Source organism: Gossypium hirsutum, chromosome D05 (assembly GCF_007990345.1).
Source record: "Gossypium hirsutum isolate 1008001.06 chromosome D05, Gossypium_hirsutum_v2.1, whole genome shotgun sequence".
Lineage (NCBI taxonomy): Eukaryota > Viridiplantae > Streptophyta > Magnoliopsida > Malvales > Malvaceae > Gossypium > Gossypium hirsutum.
This window is the reverse complement of record NC_053441.1, coordinates 32,115,191-32,140,407: the sequence shown is the minus strand read 5'-3', so window position 1 is coordinate 32,140,407 and position 25,217 is coordinate 32,115,191. Positions and strand designations below refer to the sequence as shown.

Genomic DNA, 25,217 nt, shown 5'->3' with positions numbered 1-25,217 from the left:
CTACCTATTTAAGTCCTTTTAAAATGTCAAAACAGGCCCTCCTATTTTATCATTTTCAGTTTAAAAACTAGAAAGATTTTATGAAACCAAAAGGGTTTAAAAGAACCATGTAATGTATTATGTTATTCACTATGTGATTATATGTTATTATAACAATTTGAAAGACATGAATTCAAGCGCGGAACATCTTTTACTTTATATAGTCTAGATATTACATATGTATATAATATTTTTATACATTTCGGTCCTTTTAGATCACAACATCAACATTTTCTCCTATCCGAGTTGCATAATAATAATAAAAGAATTGAGTTATAGATCCACATATGTATCCTCAATCAATAATCAACAAGATTATGCCTGTTACATCATTGCTTTCATATAGAAACTTACCAAAAATTGAATATATGTATACATACACATATAATCTGGGGTTGTACAAAAGTTGAAGGTTTTCCTTTTACATGATCCAACTTCAAGCGTGTGAGCTGTGACACTTCCGTTATCCAAAATCCCAAGCTTCTTCAATGCTGCTTATCTCATTTTCATGGCTGCCCCAAATTTCCAGACCTACATTCATTATTTAAATGAGCCTGCCATAACTATCAGATTGCACAACAGCTATGTTACTCAGATTCCGATCCTAGTATAGGATACGGATACGAGTCCAGCTCAGATATGTTCATTTTTAACATGGCTACTATAAGAAATTTTAATAATAAAACTAATATATATTTTTAAATTTCTTCAACAGTTTTTGCATTCATAAAAGGAAGTTCAGAAGAGAGGATTACCTTAATGATGGCTTATTTCCAAACAATGTCACCCATAAATTTAAGTGCTGGAACACCTCTAATCTCCATGTCAACTAAGGGTGACTGGATCAACTTCAAACTCGATAGCTCTGGATCACTCTGGATCACATTAAGAGCACGCATCTGATCCTGAAATATTTGACCAACAATGAGTAATTTGAGGGAATAGTAAGCCAAAAAGAAGGATGCCGATGCTAATATTCCCAGTTCTAGCATTCAATAATTTATAGAACATCGGTCACCCTTGTCACAATACTAATGAAGGCTTATAAATTTTCAGGTTTTCAACAAGGCAGACAGCGCGGTATTTTGCTTACCCAACCTGACCTCTACATATATGCACCCGAAACTTGTCCTGAACCAGATTTTATTTAACATTATCGCCCCGGCCCAATCCCAAGACTAAATCAACCACATGTGAACAAGTATCATAAAAAAAATTTAAATAAAAATAACCCTAACTAAAACATATAAAATTAGTACAAAATTTAAAGAGAGGTATTTTAGTAAATATACCGGGTCAGGACAAAGTTTTATCTAAAAGACTAAAACCACACCCACTCCAATCCCAAAACTTTTAATAATAAATAATACAACCCGAAACCGATATTCAAAAGAAAACCTGTCACTATAAGGTCAAGTCAAATAGAAACCCAGTCGAAACACAAACCTGATTTTGAAAAAAAAATAATCATCATTTTAACATCGGGTCAGCTTAAAATCCGATGAATTCTGTTTATTTTGCTAACTCTACTTATAACCTTCCTATGAAAGTAAAAGATGAATACCTTCCTTTTCACTGCACAAAACTTGCAGTCAGAGGCAGATGGAGGAAGAATCTGATTAACAATAAGTCTCTTCACAGGAACATTTTCCTTCTTCAAGGAGGCACTTAACCTCGATGACTCACTAACTGCCATCACCTAAGCAAAAGTACATAAATATAAGCAACTTAATTGCAAAGAACAATCACCATAACCACAATGGAGTGGAGTGGGATGTGGCAAGGGTTGAATTATCTACATCGGACTCACGCTTGCATGAATGTTGGAAAACCTTATCTCCATGAATATCAGTTACACCTGAAGCAGCTCCACTATGCCTTACCTCAGTTTTAATTAATTATTTTACTTAATCTTGTAAAAAATTAACTTACAGTTTATTCATGAATGTAACTTTTAATATATAAAATTGTTTAACATACTTGGTATGCAGATGATTGAACCAAAACAAAAAGTACTTGGTATGTAGATAAAATGTTGTAATATATATGATTTTAGTATATAAATCTAATATTTATACTAAAAATGTAAGAAGAAATGCAGAATATTTTAAAGGGGTAAGAGTAATTTCAAAAGGCAAAGTGTGGAATATAACAAGCATTTGCCAAAACGACTCCATTCCACCACACCCTTGCTTTTCAAAAAAAAAAAAATGAAAAAAGGAGGCCCTCTCTATTTGGAAAGGATCAATGAAAACTTTTGCCATCCTTAAGTATAATGGAAGAAAAGGCCTATGTAAACAATGCTAAATAATGGAATACTGAAATACAATTGTAAATGGCAATACCGTTGGGATTGTGACGATGACAAACTCTGTAGAATCCGCATCACGGAAAAGGTCTCTCACTTTTACCATCCTCTCCCTCAATCGCTCCAACTTGTCAGCCTGCATGAATAATATATGGATAAATAGTACCAAAATAAAATAATTAAAAAAAAAAAAAAAGATGCCAATCTTAATCTATATAAGTCTTACAGCATTCTGTTTGGTTTCTTCTTGCCCGAAAACAGATTTTATGGCGGAGGTGGCTGAAGCAATCTTCTGTCTAAGCTGTACATGGCAATGACAGTGAAGGAAAAATAAATGTAGAAGGAAATTAGTTCCTTCAGAACTAGATAAGAAAACACACAACACATATACTCAAATAGAAAGCTAGTTCTGGATTCATATAAATGGTCAATTTGATTCATGATGATTCGATTTATGAGGCATCTATATGTACAACTATGTCAAACAAGGACAACCATTTGCTTACATTGCCAACCAACTCAACCTCACAGGTCTTGAGGAATGGAAGGCTTTACATCTATGTTGTTACAGGCCTACAGCTCTACATTTTTCTTAAAGTACCTAAGCCCAATACATACAAGGCCGTGGGTATGAAGATATGACCCTCTAAAGACTCTTCTAAATACATGGGCAAAACTTAAAAAGAAATAAATATATACCCATGTCAGATATACACTCATATTCAACATTCACATCCAAGACCAGTAACTTAGCTTCACATGCTAAATTTGTTAGACATGCCATCTGTGTGAGTCACAATCACATGAAACATCATCTATCTGAAATTGAAAAGCATCTCTAAGTATGATAAGAATGAAGCAACAAAATACAATAAGCTTGTTTTTCTTACAAGGAAGATGTTACTTGTCTGTCATTTTTTATACTCCTGTTGAACACATTTGTATAAGACACTCGCACTTGAGTCCGAGTAACTTAGATGTTGGCATTCTCACCTTTAAAATCTTGCCTATTGATGCATCCAAGAAGTCTGGCAATGACAAAAGTCGCAATGTATGTCCCTGAAAAGAACTCCCCATCATTTAGAGTTCATTGGGTTGATTTCGAATGTGAAGTACCACAAAATAGGAAGAAACTCATCACTCACCGTTGGTGCAGTGTCAAAAACTATTCGAGTAAACATATTATATTGCGGTGATTCAAGAAATTGCATCACCTAGCAAAAGCTTCTGCAGTCAGTAGACAGCCTAAGATACAAAAGCTGAGATAAAACAAGGAAATAAGAAGGGAACGTAATGTTACCTTTGAAATTGCAATAGCTTCATCTAAACCAGGAGGCGGAGTGTCAAGTAGCTCTCCCAATTTCAGCTCTCCTAACTTCCACAGTTAGAAGAAACACCAGAAGCAGAAATCATAAATTTATAAATCCGGAAACGTAAAAGGAATAAACAAGCCAAGACCCTCGAGACTCAAGAAAGGCGGCTTAAGGAAAGGATTAGGGAAAAACTTAAACAGTGAGGTCATCCATGGCATTACACAGAACAAATTTATAAATAAAGCTTCACCTGTTCTACAAGCATCCCAAGGCCCATGCCATCCATGAATTCTTTGACCCCGGTTCCACCGTTGTTCTTAGTTGCATCTCGAAACTCTTCCCTAGCCTTGTCTGGGTTTATCTGTGACAAAGCTGTAAATTTAACATACAAACTACCAAGCATACAAGGCAATAAAAACCCATCAAAACAATAACTCGCAGATGGTTATCTCCTATAAAATTCATAACTCAAGGATTGTGTGCAACAAATGCAAAAGAATGTCCTAAAGAAAATTAACGGACACTTGATTAGGAAGTTTATTCTGCGCACCTCAAGAGCAAACAATGGAAAGTCAGACCCTTCAACCGGTACTAGCATCCCTCCAGTCAAATCCTAAATCGAAGATAAACACATCGACCAAGCTCAAACAAAGATAATTGCAGGAACAAAAGCATCAGAATCAAAAAATGAGGGAGTGGGTTAAACCTGCGCAAAAGAATCACTCAAGGAATGAGCCGGATCAGTAGAAACCACCAGAGTGTGGTGTCCATTATTTGCGAATTTAACTGCTAGTGAAGCAGCACAACTTGTTTTCCCTACACCTCCCTTGCCGCCTAGCATGTAATACTTACGTTCTGTCCCAGAAACCATTTCGTCAAACCCGGCAATATCTTCTGCAGGAGCAGCCACAGATCTCACTGTCACAAAAGTATAGAGATTAATCCTTCAGCAGCCATAAACTAGGTTTCATACAAAGAATATGCCATGATGGCCTAAACTATGTTTCTCAGACTCAAGGGGAGTGAGTGTTGGATACAGGTATATGTCTGACATTGGCATGCTCAATTTTTTCTAAGTTTTTCCACATATTTGGAGGATCTGACCTCATATCCATGTCAGAATATGTGTTATGCATTAATACTTCATGAAAATGAAGAGTCGGAGTACATAAGCCTGAAGCACTACTCCATTGAACACAATTCTCTAAAACACTAAGCTCAACTATGTCATCTTATTACCTCCTATAAAATTTCAGAAAAGAAAAGCCTTCTAGCTACAAAAATTTCTTCACCAAAATTATTCCAGCAAGAACTAACTTTCACTTTCTATCTATATTGCTCCAACTCTTCACTTTGTTGAATTACTCGTGTCTTGACACATATCTAACATGAGGACAGGATTATGATCCTCAAAGGATCCTCCAAATAAGTGAAAAACTTAGAACAAAATTGAAGATACCAATCTAGAACACATGCTTGTATCTGAATTATTCCAGCAAGAATGAACTTTCACTTTCTATCTATGCTGCTCCCAACTTAGACATGAACTCGAGGATATGAACCCCTAAGAATCCAAATATGTGAAAGAACTTCAGAAGGTAACATATGTTGGATAACTCTAGACTCATACCCAAATCCGTATAACATGGCATAATTGCTGAATGAGTATACTACTGGGCCTGAAACAGGAAGGGGAAAAAAAACGTGGGGGAGTCCTATCACAATTTTCAATTTCCAGTAATTTTATTCAGCCATCCATTAAAACTAGCATATTTCTTTTCTTGCACCCTCACTAATTTATTAAAATTTTTTCACCTAACAATTTCAACACTTATAAATTAAAAGTTTAAAACCCAAAAATTCATTACAATAAACAAAATAGTGAATAAACTAACAAGAACTTCAAACACACATTAATCCTTTTTCCTGACAAATAAGAGTAAGACCCAAGAAAGATACAATCAATCCAGGAAAGAAGAAAAAAAAAGGTATGGAATTACCTTCAAAAGAGCTGTTGGGCCTTTTTGGTTTGATGGAAAGTGAAGGAAAAGCTGAAGATAAAGTATGAATTCTGGGTGAAAGTGAAAGAGAAAAACCAACTGGTACAATGGGATTTCTTGGAAATGGAGATGATGATGATGAAGAAGAATATGAAGTAAATGAAGCATGCCAAGCTACAGCTTTCGCCATTTTTTACTATTCTTCTTTTCCCCCTTCAAGCTGGTCTAAGTAGTTAAAAATCGTAAATGAGGTGCTTTGTATTGAAACAGGGAAAACTTGGATTGAATAGACAATCACCGTCGCTCACTTCGCCTACCAATTTATCTGGACCGGACCAGCACGTTAAACCGCAGACCGGCTGTTCGAATCAGGAGTGTTCAAATTCGATTATATCAGAAAAAGTAAGTAACAAATTAAAAATATATAATATTTGATATATTGCTGGTAGACGCAGGGGGATGAGGATTAGAAAAGTGCCATATAAGTATTTAATTTAATTTTTATTTTTAAAATATTAATTAAAGTTTTTTACATTATTTTTTTAGAATAATTATGAAAATTGATAAAAGAAAAACAGATTATTTATAAGAATAAATTATTTTGAACCGTAAAAAACGGTGTATGCTATTTATAAAAATGATATTGTAATAAAAATAAATAAAATAATATTTGAATTTAAAAGGAGGCACCCTTTTAAGTTGTTTTTACTCTTTTTTTTAAATTTAATTATATACTTTTTAAAATAAATTTTATATTTTATTAGTTTATCTATATTTTATAGTTTTTATTTATTTAATAAAAAACGGTTAAGTTGTTTAAATTTCATTATTTTTTAATTTTTTTAATATTTTATAATTATAAATTTTTTAATATTTAGAATATTACTTGATAATTTTTTTGGTAAAATTGACATAAAAACATTAGTGTAAATTACCTAAACAATCACAGAAACTTTTAATATATATTTAAAAATGGTTGAGTTGTTTTATTTTTTAAATTTTATATTTTTAGCTTTTTTAATATTTTATAATTATAAATTTTTGAATATTTAGAGTAATGACCAAGTTGGTTATGTGCAAACATTGAAGGCAAACAACACTGAAAGTTTTTACAAATAAAATAAACTTGATAGAATGTGTAAAATATTAGGAGTTCAATTTGTTATTACAATCAAAAGAATGCGTTATCGGCATTCTGTTTGGTTACTAAATAGATTTTAACGGTAGAGTGACTAGAATTAAAAATTCATCTAAAGGGAGTTATGAAATTAACAAAAAATATTTTATGACCAGAAACCTTAATTCGCTAAAAAATTTTGAGTGACCATTTAAGTAGTTTACCTTAATGTTTTTACGTCAAATTTATCAATTTGGTCATTATTCTAAATATTCAAAAATTTATAATCATAAAATATTAAAATTTTATAACATTATGAAAATAAAATAATTTAAATATTTTTATTAAATAAAATATAAATTTAGAACTAAAATATATAAAATATATTTTAAAAATAAAAAAAAAGAGAGTAAAAAGTGGCTTGAAAAAAGGTATTGCCCTTTGGTTGGCAACACCCCTTTTAAATTCAAATATTATTGTTGTTTTTTTTATTATTTTATTTGTTATGACCTGATACATTAAGGATGCCACATAATTATTTAAAAATGTAAAACTCAACTTGAAACTTAAAAAAATTCTTATTTTTTCCTTTTTGTATGAGATGAAATTTGACATTTAATTAAGATAGTCAACATCATATCGTGAGGGAATCATTTTTATTCTCCTAATGTATTGATATCAACGTTTTAGGCTTAGTTTGGATGGACAGTATGTTTACCTCCAGTGAGGTTAAAAACAGTGGTGATGGTGAGATTAGTTACTGTAGCGGTGAGATTGAATATTGTAGCAGTGAGATTAGAAACAATGGTGGAGTGTGTGTTTGGATTCAAACGCAGCTGTAACAGTGAGGTGAAAATAAAAATGACTATTAAGGACATCAGATTAAAATTGATATATAATATAAGTTTTTAAAATTATTTTTATTTTTTAAAATTATTAAAATATGTGAATTTATAAATTCATTTAATAAAATATTAAAATGTATCTTCCAATATTTTATTATAAATATTTTAATGAATTATATAATCAATTTAAATTATTTATTAGATAAAATGATAATTATTTTTAATTTTTTATAGTTAAATATTCTTTTATAACAATGATAAATATTAATTTCACAAATAGTAACATTATACTTAGATCAAATTTTGAAATATCTAAACGGATGATTTTTAATAAAAAAAAATATAGTAACATAAGACATAACAAGTTTCATTATTACTAGAAATTAGGTTATGATACAAAATGTTTATACAAATATGGATTCATTAAACTAGTTGCAATGGTTTCCCTTAACATTGCGATTTCAAGGTCACTTTCACTGTTAGAAGAACTCGATTCACCTTTATAAAAATGGCCTAAAGAGACTGGCATGTCGGGTATATTCTCAATTTGTCGAAAATCCTCATCATTTGACCAAGCATGTTTTCGAATGTAATTATGCAAAACCATTGCTGCAATAACTATTAGAATTTGCTTGTTGAATGAATAACTTGGAATATCTCTTAATATTGGCCATTTTTTTCCACACTCAAAATGTTCGTTCAATCACAGAACGTAACGAAGAATGGGCATGATTAAAGATTTCTTTTTTTCCAGATACTTGATGATTACCTCGATAAAAATCAGGTAAATGATATTGTTCCCCCTATATGGACCTAAAAAACCTGCCATTTGTGGATATCATGAATCCACAAGATGATATTTTCCTACAAAAAAGTAAAACATAATATCAAGTTTAAAAATAAATTAAAATTTTTAATATTTTTTTATGTAAAGATTAATTAAAAAATTAAAGTTCAACCTGGTGGAGGGTGTGGAAACTTTAACTCTCGTTTTTTAAGTGCTTGCAAAAAAATTCTACTATCATGTGTTGTTCCTTCCCAACCAGGAAATGCAAAAATAAAGCACACGTTGAAGTCACAAACTGTCATAATATTTTGAGTTGGTTCACCTTTCCGTCTGATATAAGGTATTTGACAAAAAGGCGAAATGCATGCTTTTATGTGTGTTCCATCTATGGCCCCAATACAATCCTTTAAAATAAATACAAGTAATGAGATAAAAGTTAGAAATAATTTATATTTTAAAAATATAAAGATTGTGTAAATTTTACCTTAAAGTGAGGCCAATATCTTGTATCATGTCGAATATGGTTCGGTACTTCCTCAAATTGACCTTCAGTGGGTTTAATCGTGTCTATTCCCATTCGAGCAAATATATGCAACATATCGGTAAAAAATCGACTAATAGTTTCCCCAGATCATTGAAATCCCTCTATTGCATTTGAATTTGATTCTCTATTTCCAAGAATGTACAATGATAATGCTAACTTCTCCATAGCCGATACTTTCCCATGCTTTAAGCCATAATTTGTTTGCAAATCATGCAACAAGCTGTGAAATATATTTTTTGGCATACTAAAACTATTCATGCAACGATCATCATGCCCATTTAATACTTCGTCCACCCACATTTGACCTGTATAATTTGAATCCATACGCGGTTGCATAGTGAAATAAGTTTCATGGTGTACCAATACACTGGTTAACACATATTCTTCCTCTTCATGATAATTGTTGTGCTCAACTTGGGTAACAATTGTGGCTATTCTTCATTAAGCTTCTTCACTTAATCAGGGGTATCATAATTCATATCAAAACTATTATACATATTATTAAATTCATCCATAACCTGAAAAAGTAATCAAATGAAAATAAATTAATATTTTGTGACATTCTATACAACACAGAAACTTGAATAAAAGTATAACATAAAAATACCAAACATAAAAAAGATCATACATTAGTTTTACATATAAAAAAGTAGTATAGTTATATTACAATAACAATTTAAAGGAGCTTATGGTGGAGGTGGTTGATGGTATGGTTAGAAGGGAAATGAGGATGTTGCTACCAAGGATGAAAATGATGCAATTGGATTTTGTTCAACATACTCACGTCAAAGCCACCAAACCCTAACATCTGGATCTAAGTTCAAAAACACTTCTCGTTTCACCAGCATTTGGAACATTTTGATGGCAAAATAGTACAGTTCATCTTTTTTTGGAATTTCATCTCCCAAAGCACGCAAAGCATCCATTGCATTTGAAATAGTAGTATATTGAGAGAGAGGAAAAATAATTTCATTCACTGACTTCCTCGGACTAGCGATACTCTCACACAATTTCTCAATTTGAGTAGTTAATATATTTCTTGATGATTTTCTACATGAACTTGATTTTTTTCCTTTACCATGTACAACCCCAAGTGTTTGCTTTCTTCGATTAGGAGTTTCATGAGAAGGGTTTGATGGTACCTTATTAGGAGGAATACCTTCATTATCATTACTATGTTCATCTGAATCACCAAATCCCTCATTAGGTGTATCATCTCCCATAGGAACCCCACTTGGAAGAACACCAGACGAAGGTGCCCATGCATTCTCTCCAATGGCTACAATGCCACCAAACATTTATATTAACTCATTCAATCGTGGTTCAATTCCTTTCTTCTTAAATCCTTTAAAATCAAGATTTTCCTACATAACATGTTAAATGTTAAATGTTATACTAAGATTTTTATAATCGTAAATTATTAATTTCAATAAACTTTATGCATTAAAATAATGATAAAGTTAACACTAACCTATATTTTTTCAGCCCACTATTCTTCGGTAGCATCGAGCGTCTTTTTAGATGGACACCATCCAATACCTGTAGATTCCTTAAGCAACTCCTTCCATAACCTCCATTCTTTTTTTTAATGTATCACACTTATTTTTCAATTGAGGTTTTCCATAATTTTTTTGTGTTTTTGCTTGAAAAAGAGCAATGACATTTTTCCATCCTTTTGAGTTTAGATGAGTTATTGGTCTATTACCAGCATTGCCTTCATTCACGCAAAGTTCACAAAATATCAATGTCAGCTCATCATCCCAAACAGAATTTTGTTGCTAAGTTACTATCTCCCTCCACAAAATTTCGTGTCTTTACCATCTATTATTATTATTATTTTGATTTTAAATGTCAACCGACATAAAACCATAAATATATAATTAGATATAATAATATAGTTTCATAAAAAATAAGAATAATACATCACGAATGGATGGAAGCCATAAGATGAACACTAAAAAAAAGCATGCACTAGTCATCAAATTTTTACTTTAGTCTCATAAAAAGCATGCATTTAATCACTTAAGGTTATGGCAAAGGCAAACACCTCATTCCATATAATTTCTTTTATTAAGTAGTTTGTTTCAACATTTTTTTAATGATAAGGACCATGTTTACAAATTTTAAAATTTTATGTTTCAATTTTTATAATAAGTTTTTCAAGATTTGTTCTGATTTAAGTTTAGTACATTTCGATTCTAACTATTCTAATTCTAACTTCCTTTATTTTTTAAATTTTAAATTTTTTTTGTACATAAGTTTTATTTTGATTTTGATTTTGATTTTGATTTTGATTTTGATTTTGATTTTGATTTTGATTTTGATTTTGGTAGAAATGGTATGTAACAACCCGATTTTGGGTCTAGATGGAACAGTGGTTTTGGGACCACAAATCCGACAAGGAAAAATTTATTTTAAAATTATGACATGGGTTGCATTATAATAGGAAGGTTGCATGAAAATATTGATATGGTAAAATAAGGAAATAAAGTGATAAAAAGGGTAATTGAGTTATGAAAACATTGAAAATATATTATGACATATTAATCCAAGAAAGGATTAAATTGCAAAAGTGAGAAAAATTTTGTTACCCAAGAGTAAATACTCAAAATTTGAGGGGTTAAAGTGTAAATATGAAAAAGTTAAAGGACCAATAGTGTAAATATTTTAAGGGTGGAATAATCTAGAAACTAAGGAAGATGGATGAATTGGGACCAAATTGAATAGATGAAGGAATTATGAGGGACTAAATTGTAATTTGACCAGATTAAGTGATGACTCAATGATGGAATTTTAAAAGAACATAAGGGCAAAATGGTCAATTAGAAGAGAGAGAAATCTAGAAGGCAATGATGTTGGTGATATTTTAGATTAATTAATTAATTAATTATTAGTTTATTAATATTTAATTTGATTTTAAATGATATTTTATTATTTTATTATTAATTTATTTAGTATATATATATGTGGAAAGAAAGATGAAAAGGAACCAACCCATCATCTTCTTCTTCCATGCAACCAACGTGAGAAGAGAGAAAAGAAAGAAAGTTTTGCTTTCTTTACAATTTGGTCTTTCACCAAAAATCCACCATTTTCACTTAGAAATCAAAGAAATTTACATAGCCACCAAGAGAGAAAATTGACAAGGAGACTATGGGGAGCTAGAATATCAAGTTAGATTCAAGAAATAGAGGCTGGAGAAGAGAGAAAAATCAAGTTAAAGATTGAAGTCAATTGAGCAAGGTAAGAACATTATGATTTCAATATATTTTTTAGATTGATATTATTGAAAAAGTATGAGATTGCTGTTAATGTAGGGTTTTATTATATAAGGTTATATGTTATTGATATGTTAGTGAAGAGAAAATAAGAGAAAGTGTTGAGAAATAGTGTAGAGAAGGAAAATAAGAATGCTATAGACTTAGTAATCAATATTTTGTACTAAAACAGTTTTGGACAGCAGCAGTAGGTTAACTTTGAAAAATCACCATAAATTGTGGAAATCGAATTAGAGGATTAATAAAACATGAAATTAAATCTTATTGAGCCTAGTTTCTCATAGAAGAAACGGTATAAGCAATAGAATTTTAAATCATGAGATAAAATAAATTTTGTGAGACAAGGTCAGAATGAATTCGAGTTCCCCTATTCTGATTTTGGAAAATCATTAAAAATTGTAAAAAAATAATTATGGGATAAAATTTATATTATTAGAATCCTTGATGAGTCTATTTTCAAAGAAAACAAATTGAAACATCATCCAAATTCTGTACAATTATATAATTCATTTTTAGTGAAGAGTGGTCAGAACAGTCAGACAGCGAAATAGGGGAAACTTTAAAAAATAAACTGTACTTATTGGCTAATCCAAAAATTATGAAAATTTTATGGTAAGAATATATGTGAGTCTATTTTCAGAAAAAATTAACGGATCTCAATTTGAAGTTCTGTAGCTCAATATATAAATAATTTAGTGACTATGACTCAAGTGGACAGCTTTGAATGGATATAAATAAATGTGAAATTATAGATAATGTTACATATAAGCATGTTATATATATTAAGGATGTGGAATGGAGAGGGGGAGGAGGAAGATATATGATTGTTCAACTAGCATGAGTTTTTATTTAAAATGACCAATTATTATGTTTCAGGGACTAAATTGAACAAATGTGAAAATTTAAGGGTAAATTTCTAAAAATGTCAAAAAGTGATTAAATTGTATGAAATGAATTGTTTTATTATTTAAATTAGTAAATTGAAGGAAATATTAATTTAGATCAAGATTGGATGGAAATTCGAGAAAAATAGAAAATTTCCAAAATGTCCCTGAATTTTGGTATTTCTGCAATTTAGCCTGGTAAGTTCGTATGAACTATATTTTGTATAATTTTAATTAAAATGAATGTTATTTGATGATGAATATTATATAGATATGTGTTTTATTATTGAAATTGAATTATTATTGGTAATATGTACAATTATTAGATGCAGTGAGATGATTATCGGAAGCTCGATTGTGGTTGGTAGGAAATGTTGTATTATTTATATTATGAAGAATTATAAAAGCATGTTAATAATTTGAAAGTTTTAATAATTAATGGAATTTTATAACTCGGTTCAATACGTTTACAAGTGCATGTGTTCTGGTAATGCCTCGTACCCTATTCCGGTGTTGAATATGGGTAAGGGGTGTTACATGGTAAAATCGTAACTCCCTTAAAATTAAAAGACAAGTAAAAGACTATCGAAATAATTAGTACATAATTAAAACACCATTAATTTAATTAAATCATTTTTATAGTTTAAAGCATGATAGACATTTTTAAAATTTACATCTAAGTTTGTATTCCGAATTATTTAAATTCAAATGTTAGTTTAGATAAGTCAAATTTTCATAACCTTTCAAAAGTAATTTTATATAAAAATAAATAAATTAAATGTGAAGATTCTCATGTTAAAAAGATAATCAATTAAACTATTAAATATAATTTATAAGAAAATGATCATTAAATGTATAGTGGAACTGTAGAATTTGAATACTCAATCTTTCTTACTTTTAACAAAATGAAGCTCATCTTCACATTGCTCAACAATTTATACCAATCATGTTTGCCTTTTGAAGATGTAGGATGATTAAACAGTGTTGTTATGCTCTTAAATTAATTGTAAAGAAAAATCATGATGCATAAAGCCAATATCTAGGGAAAAAGTGAAAATTTATCAAAATGTGAGAATATAAAAGACTAGAATATATATTCTTATCAAATTAACTCGTTTGGATACCCCATAATTGCAATTCTTATTTAATTAAAAATATTATTGAATACTTTAACCATAGGTGGTGCTTTTTTTTCTAACTGCCACCGTGTTCATAACTACCATCAAGGAATACCACTCAGACCATAGAATCACTTCCAGACTTCAAATCTTTTATTTCTAATCATGCCAAAACATCCCTTATTAATGTTTGGTTGAATCAACAATGATTCATTGCCAATGTTCAAATGAAATCGCACTATTGTAACTATAGAAAATTTATTAAAAGATGAATTGAAGTATTTATTGAGTAACAATAAATTGTATATATTGTTATTAACATATTAGTTCATACTTTTGACACATTTCATAAATCTAGGTTTTAACAGTAAATTGAAATGTGGATAAAGCAAAAAAAATGCTATCAGATCAATAAAATCAGAACAAAGGATGAAAGCCATAAGATGAACACTAAAGAAAAAATTCTCAAAGATCCATGATAAACAATAACGAGGATATAAAAAGAAATTAATGAAAAATACCTTCAAAAAGCAGACTCTAACAAAAGCAAAAGATAAAATGTAGCAGCAGCAACCAAGAATAAAGCAAAAAAGAGGGGAGAAACCAGCAATAATCATTGTTTTAGTTCTCAAATATGAAAAACAAAATGGTTGTTTTGTTCCCAAATCTGAAAACAAATAAGGTTGAGAAATAAATTAGTTTAACTTTCAAGGATAAAATGGTAAATAATAAATAAAAATATGAGTATTTTTGTCTGCTAAAAATACCTACTACCCCAGTGAGTAGACTGAAGCTTTTAGCACCAGTCAAGATAAGACTATCTAGTGCAGCAAGTTTGTGCCACTTTGTTGGAAACCAAGACATCCAAACAACCATCCAAATCACTGTGGTGCAGTGAGATTGAAACCAAGACAAAAAAGTCCAACGCACTGTGTTGGAAATGAATCCAAAGGAAGCCTTAATATAACAATTTGAATTTATTGATATTTTTCAAATATTTTCATATATATATAATTTAATTTCTAGTTATTTTAATAAAATATATTTTTATATATATGCAATAGACCTCATTAAATATAATTATTTTTATTTGTAAATAAAAACTTTAAAATTATTAATCAGGTTAAATAAGTTAATTTAATGATTATATTTTATTTTTAGTGTAATTACACTAGAATAAAAATATCAGGACAAAGAAACTAATAATTGAATTAAAATATCAAAATCCTATGTCAATAGTACCAATAAAGGTTGATATTTACATAAATTAAGTTAAATTCTTTAAAAGGATCGAAAACACATTATTATTTTCAATAAGGTACAATTATCAGTATAAATTTAAAAGAGTATGTATCAATCAATGTGGTCGATATTGATATAATGTTAACTATTATTCTCGACTCAAACTCAAAAAATTGATCATTTAATAGAATTAGGTACATAATTAAAGATAAATTAATCAATTATAATTAGGAATATTCAAACAGTTAATTAATCTAAACTAATATTAATCGAATTAATCAAACTTTTTATTCCTTAACCGAACCAAAATTTTTTCAAAAAAAATTAACCTAACCGAAATATTTCGATTAGTTTAATCGGTTAACTGAATTAACCGAAATTTATATATATTTTTTATTATTCAAACAAGTATAAAATATATCAAAAATAAATAAATCTATAGTGTTCATTTGTCCAAATTAACCGAATTAATAATAACTTAATACATACAGTATATAATATTATTTATTAAGTTCAATTAATTACCTGATTTTTAACCAAATTAACCGTCAATCAAAATTCCAAAACACCTTTAACTGACCTTCAATTGAACTAAATCGATTAACCGATTAATTAACCGAATTAAATCGCTTCGATCGGTTAATTCGATTTTAAGTGAATTTTGAACAACCCTAATTAAAATGTCTATCTTTTTCAAATTCAATATTACGTATAAATAAATAATAAATAAACATATTCATGAACATAAATGATACCTCATTCAAAAAAAATTAAATCGAGATCTCGTCTAAAATCAATTATTTAAATTGATAAAAACCAAAAAGGAAAATCTAACCATTTATATATGAACTATGTTTGTTTACAACAGTCGCGAAATTTCAGTTAAAGGGCTCCCTTTCCAGCTAAATCTTCAAGAGTTAGATTCAGGGTTTCAACTGAGCCTTTCTTCACTTCCTCCCCACGAGCAGCTAGATACTCTTCTATGCTTCCTGGTTCACCGAACCAACCGAGCCGGTCTGCAATCAGATGTAAATTATTACATCCTCCACATCTCACCACAACCACACCTTTCTGGTATGATTCACGGCAAACTGTCTTAACTGATCTCGTTTCACAGACTTTGCACGTGAATATCATGGCAAGATCGTGCCTTGCAGATGTTTTCAAGTTAGATATAGCAGTATGCTTCATGGCAAAATCATTTGTCTCCGAAGGCTTTAAACTGTCGGCTTCTTGGTTTTCGGTGTTGTCAATAGCCAGGCCGGAAGGATCAGGTTGAGTTTGGAGCCATCTTCTATAAAAGTCATATCTACCGTTGAGGGATACACTTGCAGAAGAGATGGCTGGTGAAGGAGGTTCTGCAAGCAAAGAGTTAACATTCAGAAATAGAAAAGCAAGCGGAATTGCAACCTATGTTGCTCCAACTCAATATTTTTCTAGAAGTACCTATGGATAACACATTTTCAGACAAGAATATGGAGATAGGACCCTCCAAATACACTCTAAATATAAGGAAAAAGTAGAAAATAGTCAATTGTATCCATATCTGACACACCTAAGTTTGAGTAACATAGATTGCAATGATACCGTGACACGAAAGCATGCCTAACTATTAATGCAATGATCTAGTGCTGAGTTCATTATTACAAAAATGGAAAGTCATGTAAGTTGCTACTTGGTAACCATTAAGTGAAATCTAACCAACTCCGAAATTTTACAGACATTCGATGTTTGCATGAGAATCAAAGTGATACATGCATGTATGTATATGTATAAATGAGCACAAATTTCTATTCCAATATTTTCCTTTTCATATATTGTGGGCGAAAGTGGAAAGGGAGGGAGTTATAAGCCAATGTTACTCAGACTAGGGTGTCAGTGTTGAACACCCATGTCCGAAATGGATATGTTAATTTCTTCCAAGATTTCTAATTATTTGGAGATTCCATGGATTTGTCAGCATGAGTGTCGAACATGGGTACAAAAAAATAAGAGTAAGAATATCAAAGGTTATAGGCTATAGTCAATGTGTGTAACCTTTTTGGCATATCTAACGACAAAAGAAAAGAAGGCCTAAAGTCTCGGTGATCAGAAGATTTCAAACATGAGAGCCACTACTAAATCATAAACTTGTTTCAGTTATCAGTTGGCATATCCTCAAAAGAATCTGCTACATGCCTAGGTTAGACAAAACTAGGGAAAGTTAACCCCTTTAATTCAACTAGAAAACATACTTTTGAAGAAAACATCAACCCATTTCACTAAAATAGTTATTACTGTCTCAAAATGGCCACGAAAATTCTAACATTGAAGAACTAAACCTTAACCCCTGTTACAGCAAGTTATCACCAAATCCTCAACACTTCGATCTTTGAATGCAAGTCCCGGCAAAAATATCTAAATAACAGATTTCCACTTCATTTTCTTTTTTTTTTTGGATAAGGATTCTATTAACGAGACTAGGCAACAAGCTAAAAACTATGAAACTATTTAAGCCCCAAGCTGTAGAGATTTGCCTGAGTACAATATCTGCATTCATACAATTCAGAACTACTAAATATATTCAAACTATTTCCTTGACAACGAAGGCTTTCACATTTGTATAAATTTCTATTTTCCATAAAACCAAATATAGATTCATTAGAATCTCGCTCGTGTTCACAATTTCCTGGTATTAAACTACTAAAACATTCAATTTGTCTATCCAGCTATGCTATTATATTACAAGACATGATTCCTACAGATAGCCTAAGGATACAACAAATTTTCACAAGCATAGCAATAATGGATTCTAATACACTAAACATCAAAAACATCAGCTAGGTACAGGAATACTACAACCTGCTCCAACTGTTCATCTTTCTTGAATTATATGACCCGCTAAGGATCCCTATCTAAATAAATGGGAAAACTTACCCAACATTCACACCCGAATTCGAATAATATAGCTGTGAGCCGTCATTTCATACTGTTTTAGAAACATAGTATCAAGATTTTCTATATATTTCACTTCCTTTCGTTTCAAAACATGCTCAAAAATGCAAGGCAAGAAAAACCAAAAGTTTATGATAGGGGCCTATCAGTTTATTCCAAAAAACAATAAAAACCCAAATTTTCTAATAATTGAAAAAGCTGAAACAAAGCCAAAGAAACCACAAATTGCGAAGTCCCGCATCAGAGTTTCAGGTCGTATAAAGAAAACCTAAGTAATAGAAACACAGGAAGATTAAGAAAAAAGTAGAGAGAGAGAAAAAAAAAGAAATTACCTTTGAAAAGAGAGGTTTGAGGTTGATTTCGAGCAAGAAGAGACAGAAGCCGCCGAAAGTGAGACATCCTTAGCCGACAGACGCCAAATGAATGGTTTGAACCTGAGGAACCGAGTTCGGAATTTGGACACGATGTATTTATATATGTGTAGATTTCTTGGGTATATTTTTTCTTTCTTTTATGAATTGAGTTATTTATTTAACTCTACATCATATTTTTTTTTTCTTTTATGATTTTGGTTTATTTGTTGTTTCTTTTTTCTAATTGAGTTTCTGCCAAATTCAGCAGATTATGGAACATCAGGTAAAAAAAAATTTATGTTTGAAATATGTTTATAAAATATGTATATATAAATTGAATCATATATGGCAGAAATTTCAAATTTGAGGCTTAAGTGATTTTGATGTATTAGATTTAAGTTTTATCATTTGTTTTAAATTCATAGATTTAATATAAAAATAAATAAAAATATTTGTTATTTTTTATATGAAATGATTTTTTTATTTTGTTCAATTGAGTTGATATACTTATCGTGCTAGCAATTTCACTAAGCATTAAGTTAATAAAGATGTACACAATCTATTAATATATGATTAAATTCAACTATTTGTTCTTCTATTTTGTAAAAATTATAGATTTATTTCATGTACTTTAATTTAATCATTTTTTTGTTTTTGTACTTTTTGAATTTGGAAAATTTAGTCTTGACTAAATTTGTAACGGTTAAATTCGTTTAGTTAAATTCAATTATCAGTCATATATATTCTGTGTACGGTTATGATTTGGTTCATATTCTTCACTTGGATCATTTTAAGTCTTTATACTTTTTACTAGTACGTAATTTCTCAATTATTTGTGATATTTTTCCTCTTAAATTATGCTATTTATAATCTTAATTATATTATTTATAGTTATATTTTATTTATATTTTATTTAATGAATAATGAGAGAAAAGTGAGGTTAAAGTTTATTTTTGACAAATTTGTACGGACTCAACTTTCAACACAGCGTAAATTCAATATTTTAGACATAACTTAAGCTATAAAACTTTGTTTTGGGCTCATAATTTACAGATTCAAAGAGAATCAAAAGATCTAACTAAAGTTATTTAAAAGCTTCAGCCCAAAAAAAGACGTGGAGAGATGAGACATAGCCGTTCTTAATTTTTTAAACTTTTTTTAGTCAAAAGTTAATCAAAGTTTGATTCAATAGTTTTGTAAGATTTAATTTGCGCTTTATTTCTTATTTGCTGTTTGGTATTCATGCATCTTCTCTTTCAATTATAATTGCTTATGTTTATTGGATATCTAGTCAATATTTGATAGCTTGGAACAATTGACTTGTCAATTAGAATAATTACAGTTATAAATATTTAATTCAGTCTAATATTAGTGACAAATTGCATAACTCGTTTATGTCGTAGTTTACGATTATGTGATGTGGATGTGTGGTCTAGCTTAAATGAACCATGTTGAGGTGAGTTTGTTGGTTCAAATTAGGTCTTTTTAGTTCTTAATATTGTCGGTAAGTTAAATCTAAGGTGTTGAGTTATGAGGTAATTTATCGGTTATTCAAACGAATTGTCTCTTAGTTACCAAATAAATAAAGAAAGATTGATTACCTGATATTGATTTAGCAACTATAATTAATTTACTAAAGACAATTCAAATCAACGAATAAAAAATAATTTACTTTTGGTTAAAGTTTTTCCCATTTTTTTTCCAAAACCTTTAATTATTGTTTTTTTTTTCCTTTAAAGCTTTGAATTTAAGTTTAGTTTTTTTTTTAGTTTTCAATCTTATAACCCTCCCTCCAAATTTACTTTTCTTGTTTATGCTTAATAAATAAAATTATTACCAATCTTTGTGGATACGATTTTACTTGTCGCTTTCTATTAATTTATCTGTTTTACGTAGGTTTTGTTTTTGTAGGTCTCGACAACTTTACATTTTTTAAAATTTGAAATTTCAATCTTGACGTAAATAACTGTCATTAACCCATTAAAGATTTTTAGTAAGTAATACGTGGAAATAACAAGCTGAAATGACATATACATATACTAATATGTTTAGCTCATCAAATTTTAGAAATAATAGAACTTAATGAATTTAATGGTTATTATTTAACGAAGACTAAAATTTTAAAATTTGACAAGTACATGGACTAAAAGTAACTAAATTAAAGTACATAAATTAAATTCACAACTTTAACAAAAATACAAAGACTAACATTAAAATAGTAAAAAAAAATTTCTACTTTTGTTGCCTTGAATTGAAATATTGCCCAGAGATAGATACAAAGATTTTGTATTGGAAATATATTATAATTGTTTGAAATTATAAATTAGAAAACTTACATGGATGAAATTGCAAATTCTATTTGTTAAGATGGGCTGAAAAAAGAAGAAGATAAATGTGGTTTAATTATGCGAGGGACTATCTCAACAAGAGATGTATTCCAAAAGAGATCCACAGAACCCGTCTCACTCTCTTATTACGGACCCATCAGCCTTCGCCATACAATTTATAAGATTTTTTCAAAGGAGTTTGTCACTAAATTAACTTCCTTCCGGAATGCTTTTGTAAGAGCAAGCAAATATTTATTTAATTAATATTATTTATAAGTTTTATAAAATTTATCATTTTTATTAATAAGAATTTTGGTGGATTTTTATTAATTGAATTTATATAACAATAAATCATACAACTTAAATTTTATATTTAATTCAATTATATTTAAATCATTATGTACAGCCCAAATTTTCCCGGGCCTCCAAACTAAATAGTTAACCCAATCTCGAAGCCCAATTACAATACCCGGCCCAAGGCCCAAAATCTAAATTGGCCCAATTGGGCCCAAAAATTAAAAAAAAAACATCAGGGAACCCTAGGGTTCCCTGCCTTTCCCATGTGCGCCGCTCCCTCGGGCGTACCATCCGCGCCTCGTCCCGAGGCTTACCTGACACCCTAGCCACCGCCAGCCAAGCATTGCACCAAGATAGCAAGCTTCGCCTCTGTTGACCACCTGCAAGAAAAGGGAAAGAAAAGACTACCGAACAGAGGCAGAAACGACAACAAGTAGCAGCAAAAGTATTGTATATTGGCTATAAAAACGAATACGATTTCTCTGTAACAGGGGGGATTTTTGTATAATAAAAAACAGCGTTTTGAAACAAAGAAATAAAAAGAATATAGATCGAATTCTGAGAAAGTTTTTTAGGTGCGAATCTTTCGTTTTTTTTCGTTATTTGGTTTTTATTTTATTTTATATATGCATTTGATAAATCAAAAATAAAAAAGGGAAAAGACGGAGAGTTCTTACCGTGGCGCCGTCGAAGCTCTTCTTCTCTCCGTCCAAATCGGAGTTGAGGAAGAGTGGCTCTTAGTTTCTCAAGCGGTGGAGAGAAAAAGAAAGGGGGCTAGGGTTTCACATTTTTGCTTTATTTTCTTAAAGAATGGCAGATTAGAGTGATTTGAAAGTTTTATTTTATTTTATTTCTTTTTAAAAATATCAAACGGCGTCTTGTAAAGGAAAGAGGGTTGTGCATTATTACGCTAATGGGTATTTTACACAGTTAGTCCCTCCAATTCTGTGATAGATGCGACGCACTCTTTTATTTCTTTTAATTTCGGCCACGTAATTTCTCGCCTGTTCCAATCTGGTCCCGCGCAAATCAATGCGCATACGGGATGGGGAATATTGCGCAACCGGTCCCCCATGTCCTCAGTGCCTTTTATTTCAGCTCCTTTACCACCTATTTCATATATTTGCAGTTTAGGACCTGATTTTTATTCTGTTTCAACCATGTCCTCGATATATTTAGTTTGTTTTTAATTTTTTTTTAAAATAGGCTATTTTATTATTATTTGTTTTAAGTCCTTACATTTATTATTTAAATTTGTTTTACATTAAACTCATCTATATTTTCATATATTTTGAACTGTTTCTTTTATCATTTATGATTTTCTTTTATATATTATCTTATTCTAGATTGTTTAGATTAACTAGTATTTGTCTCGAGTCTTATATTTTATTTATTTCAAATACATGTGTACATTTTTATTTTTATAAATACATACACGTTTATATCTTTACATTCTCATATAATATATACATCTTAAATTTTTACATATATGTATACATTTTGTGAAATATATCTGTATGTAAATATTTTATATAAACATGTACTTATTTTCATATTTTTATAATTTGTATACATCTCCATATATACCTATATACATTTTATTTTCATGAATATAAATATACGTACCTTTTATCTATATTTATATGCATATATTCTTTATATTTTATGATCTTAAACTATGCATACGTCTATATATTTTGTAATACACATACATACCTATATCTTATAATTTATATATTTATTATATTTTGTAATTTTAAAATATGTATAATAAAAACATACATGTTTTATTTTATTTTATTTTTCTTTTACTCGATGTTTATTTATTAATTTGCCTACATGTTTATTATTATTTTAAAAGGACATTTTAATCCTATTTGCTTATTCATTTGTTATGATGCGATTGATCCAACTCTTATTTATTTATTTCATTGTTAATGTTTGTTTGTATTGTTTATCCTTAACTTGTTGCATTCATTATTGTTTCGTCACACATGTTAACACCATGCATCAAAACCTTTTTTCCTAAATAAGGCAATATTTCGCGTTTGGAAAATTCGAGAAAACGTGCCCTAACGTGCTGGGTTTCGATTTCTCGTTCGACCAAATAGCCAAATATCCTTTTTAAACTTTCAAAACGAGGCAATGTTTTGCGTTTGGAAATTCGAGAGAACGTGCCCTAACGTGCTGGGTTTCGATTTCTCGTTCGACCAAATAGCTAAATATCTTCTTAACTTTCAATCAATATTATTAGAGTTTTCTTTAAGGATCATATTTTTAAAATTCTTCAAAGTTTTCAATCTTCGACACTAAGACACTAATTAATTAACTAGGTACCAATTTTGGGCGCATCGAGGGTGCTAATCCTTCCTCGTGCGTAACCGACTCCCGAACCCGTCTTTCTGAATTTCGTAGACCAAAAAGCGTTATTTTAATAAATCGAATCGTTTATTAAAAATAGCCATTTTTCTAAGATGACCCGATCACACCTTATCAAAAAGGATTGGTGGCGACTCCTGTTTCATTTTTACTTTTCAAAACCCAAGTCGACTCGTTTTTTCATCCAAAAAATGGTGTCAACAGCTTGGCGACTCCGCTGGGGAATAAAATAAGAGAGTCAAATCACGAGTTAATTATTTCTTATCTTTTTGTCGAAAGTTGAAAATGTGATTTAAATATACGATCCTCTCATTGCATTTCATTTGTTTTGAGTTATAGTTTTCATCATGTTTTGTATTCTAAATTTTTATATCTTTCTGCACATTGCATTGCATGACAGTTGGTCACACCTTCTAAGTGGGAGTGAGAAACTAGTCCTTCGTGAGGTTTTCACCTCCGTGCAGGATAGTGGATCGCTTCCGGAATACATCTGTACCTATGTCTTCGTGAGATTTTCATCTCCGTGCAGCCATAGGGAAATGTATTCCCCTGAATCGAACTCGGTCTATATAAGCCTATAATGGGTGAAGATCGAGGAATCTGCTGGTTCGGGTACCTTGACTTTAGAACCAACCCTCATATAGTAGACTTAGGAACTTAACCTAGGTAGAGCCACTCCAAACCCCTAGTATCTACCTGATTAGGTACTTTTTGTTTTCTTTGTTTGCTTATGTTTTGTACTAACCCCTCTTGTTGTATTTTGATTATGATTGCATTACATTGCATTGCATTTGCATTTGCATCTTAGGAAAGAGATATGGATTTAAGTTCGATTACTAAATTAGAAAGCTTGTCATGGAATATGAATTCCTTGATAAAGTGGAAAATAATACGACTTCCCGAATATATTCTGAGGAACGCAAGAAGGGCGATAGAAGAGTCCGTGGCCCTGCTTCGTGGCCTGAAGATTCAAGGCGATTGTCTAAGAGCCTTCGACGTTCTAAGAAGCTGACGAGCCTTATGAAGATGGGCAGATGATGGATCGTGACCAAGATCAAAAGAAAGAGCTAGCAATGACATCTATTGGCGAAATTACCTCAAACATGCGGATGAAGAAAAAGATCGATGTTGTTTCTTGGAATATGAGGGTGAGGCCGTACATGTATCCGTTTTATGTAAGGGAATTTTCTTTCTAGAAAAGTTTCCTAAATGTAATTGAATCAGAATCAACGTCTCTTTAGGCATTCATTTCAGGCATTTGCATCACATTGCATTACATGCATTAAAATCCATTGAAAGAGTCTAAACGAGTAAATCTATTTCAGCTAACCTGGAAAACCAACCAACCAAACACCCTTACGGTATTCAAGCAAAGACTAGAGAAATGGAACAAAGGTTGGAAAAATTAGAGCGAATGCAGATCCTGATGCGGGAGCAATTGACTGAATTTCA

General features: G+C 30.4%; 2 protein-coding genes and 1 long non-coding RNA gene across 4 annotated transcripts; all 3 read right to left on the bottom strand.

Moving 5' to 3' along the window:
- Positions 1 to 269: 269 nt before the first annotated feature.
- LOC107944534 (ATPase GET3B) lies at positions 270 to 6,095 on the bottom strand. Of its 2 annotated transcripts, none has more exons than XM_041094720.1 (12): positions 5,661 to 6,095; positions 4,367 to 4,578; positions 4,211 to 4,273; positions 3,911 to 4,021; positions 3,648 to 3,722; positions 3,493 to 3,561; positions 3,341 to 3,406; positions 2,574 to 2,648; positions 2,385 to 2,483; positions 1,604 to 1,738; positions 795 to 944; positions 270 to 570 (listed from the first exon to the last, which is right to left on the bottom strand). In XM_041094720.1, the coding sequence occupies exons 1-11, from the start codon at positions 5,848 to 5,850 to the stop codon at positions 807 to 809; spliced, it is 1,233 nt and encodes a 410-aa protein (XP_040950654.1). In that variant the 5' UTR covers positions 5,851 to 6,095; the 3' UTR covers positions 270 to 570; positions 795 to 806. The 2 variants fall into 2 exon arrangements, with proteins under 2 accessions (XP_040950654.1, XP_040950655.1); XM_041094721.1 differs by having other exon boundaries at positions 4,367 to 4,554; positions 5,661 to 6,050.
- Positions 6,096 to 16,210: 10,115 nt separating this feature from the next.
- LOC121217955 (uncharacterized protein C24H6.02c) lies at positions 16,211 to 19,065 on the bottom strand. The gene is made up of 2 exons (XM_041094719.1): positions 18,742 to 19,065; positions 16,211 to 16,833 (listed from the first exon to the last, which is right to left on the bottom strand). Exons 1-2 carry the CDS (start codon positions 18,806 to 18,808, stop codon positions 16,358 to 16,360), a joined length of 543 nt encoding a protein of 180 aa, XP_040950653.1. The 5' UTR covers positions 18,809 to 19,065; the 3' UTR covers positions 16,211 to 16,357.
- A 2,378-nt stretch (positions 19,066 to 21,443) lies between these two features.
- LOC121217954 (uncharacterized) lies at positions 21,444 to 22,525 on the bottom strand. The gene is made up of 2 exons (XR_005914226.1): positions 22,064 to 22,525; positions 21,444 to 21,766 (listed from the first exon to the last, which is right to left on the bottom strand). It is a non-coding gene; the product is annotated as an uncharacterized lncRNA (long non-coding RNA).
- Between the last annotated feature and the right edge of the window lie 2,692 nt (positions 22,526 to 25,217).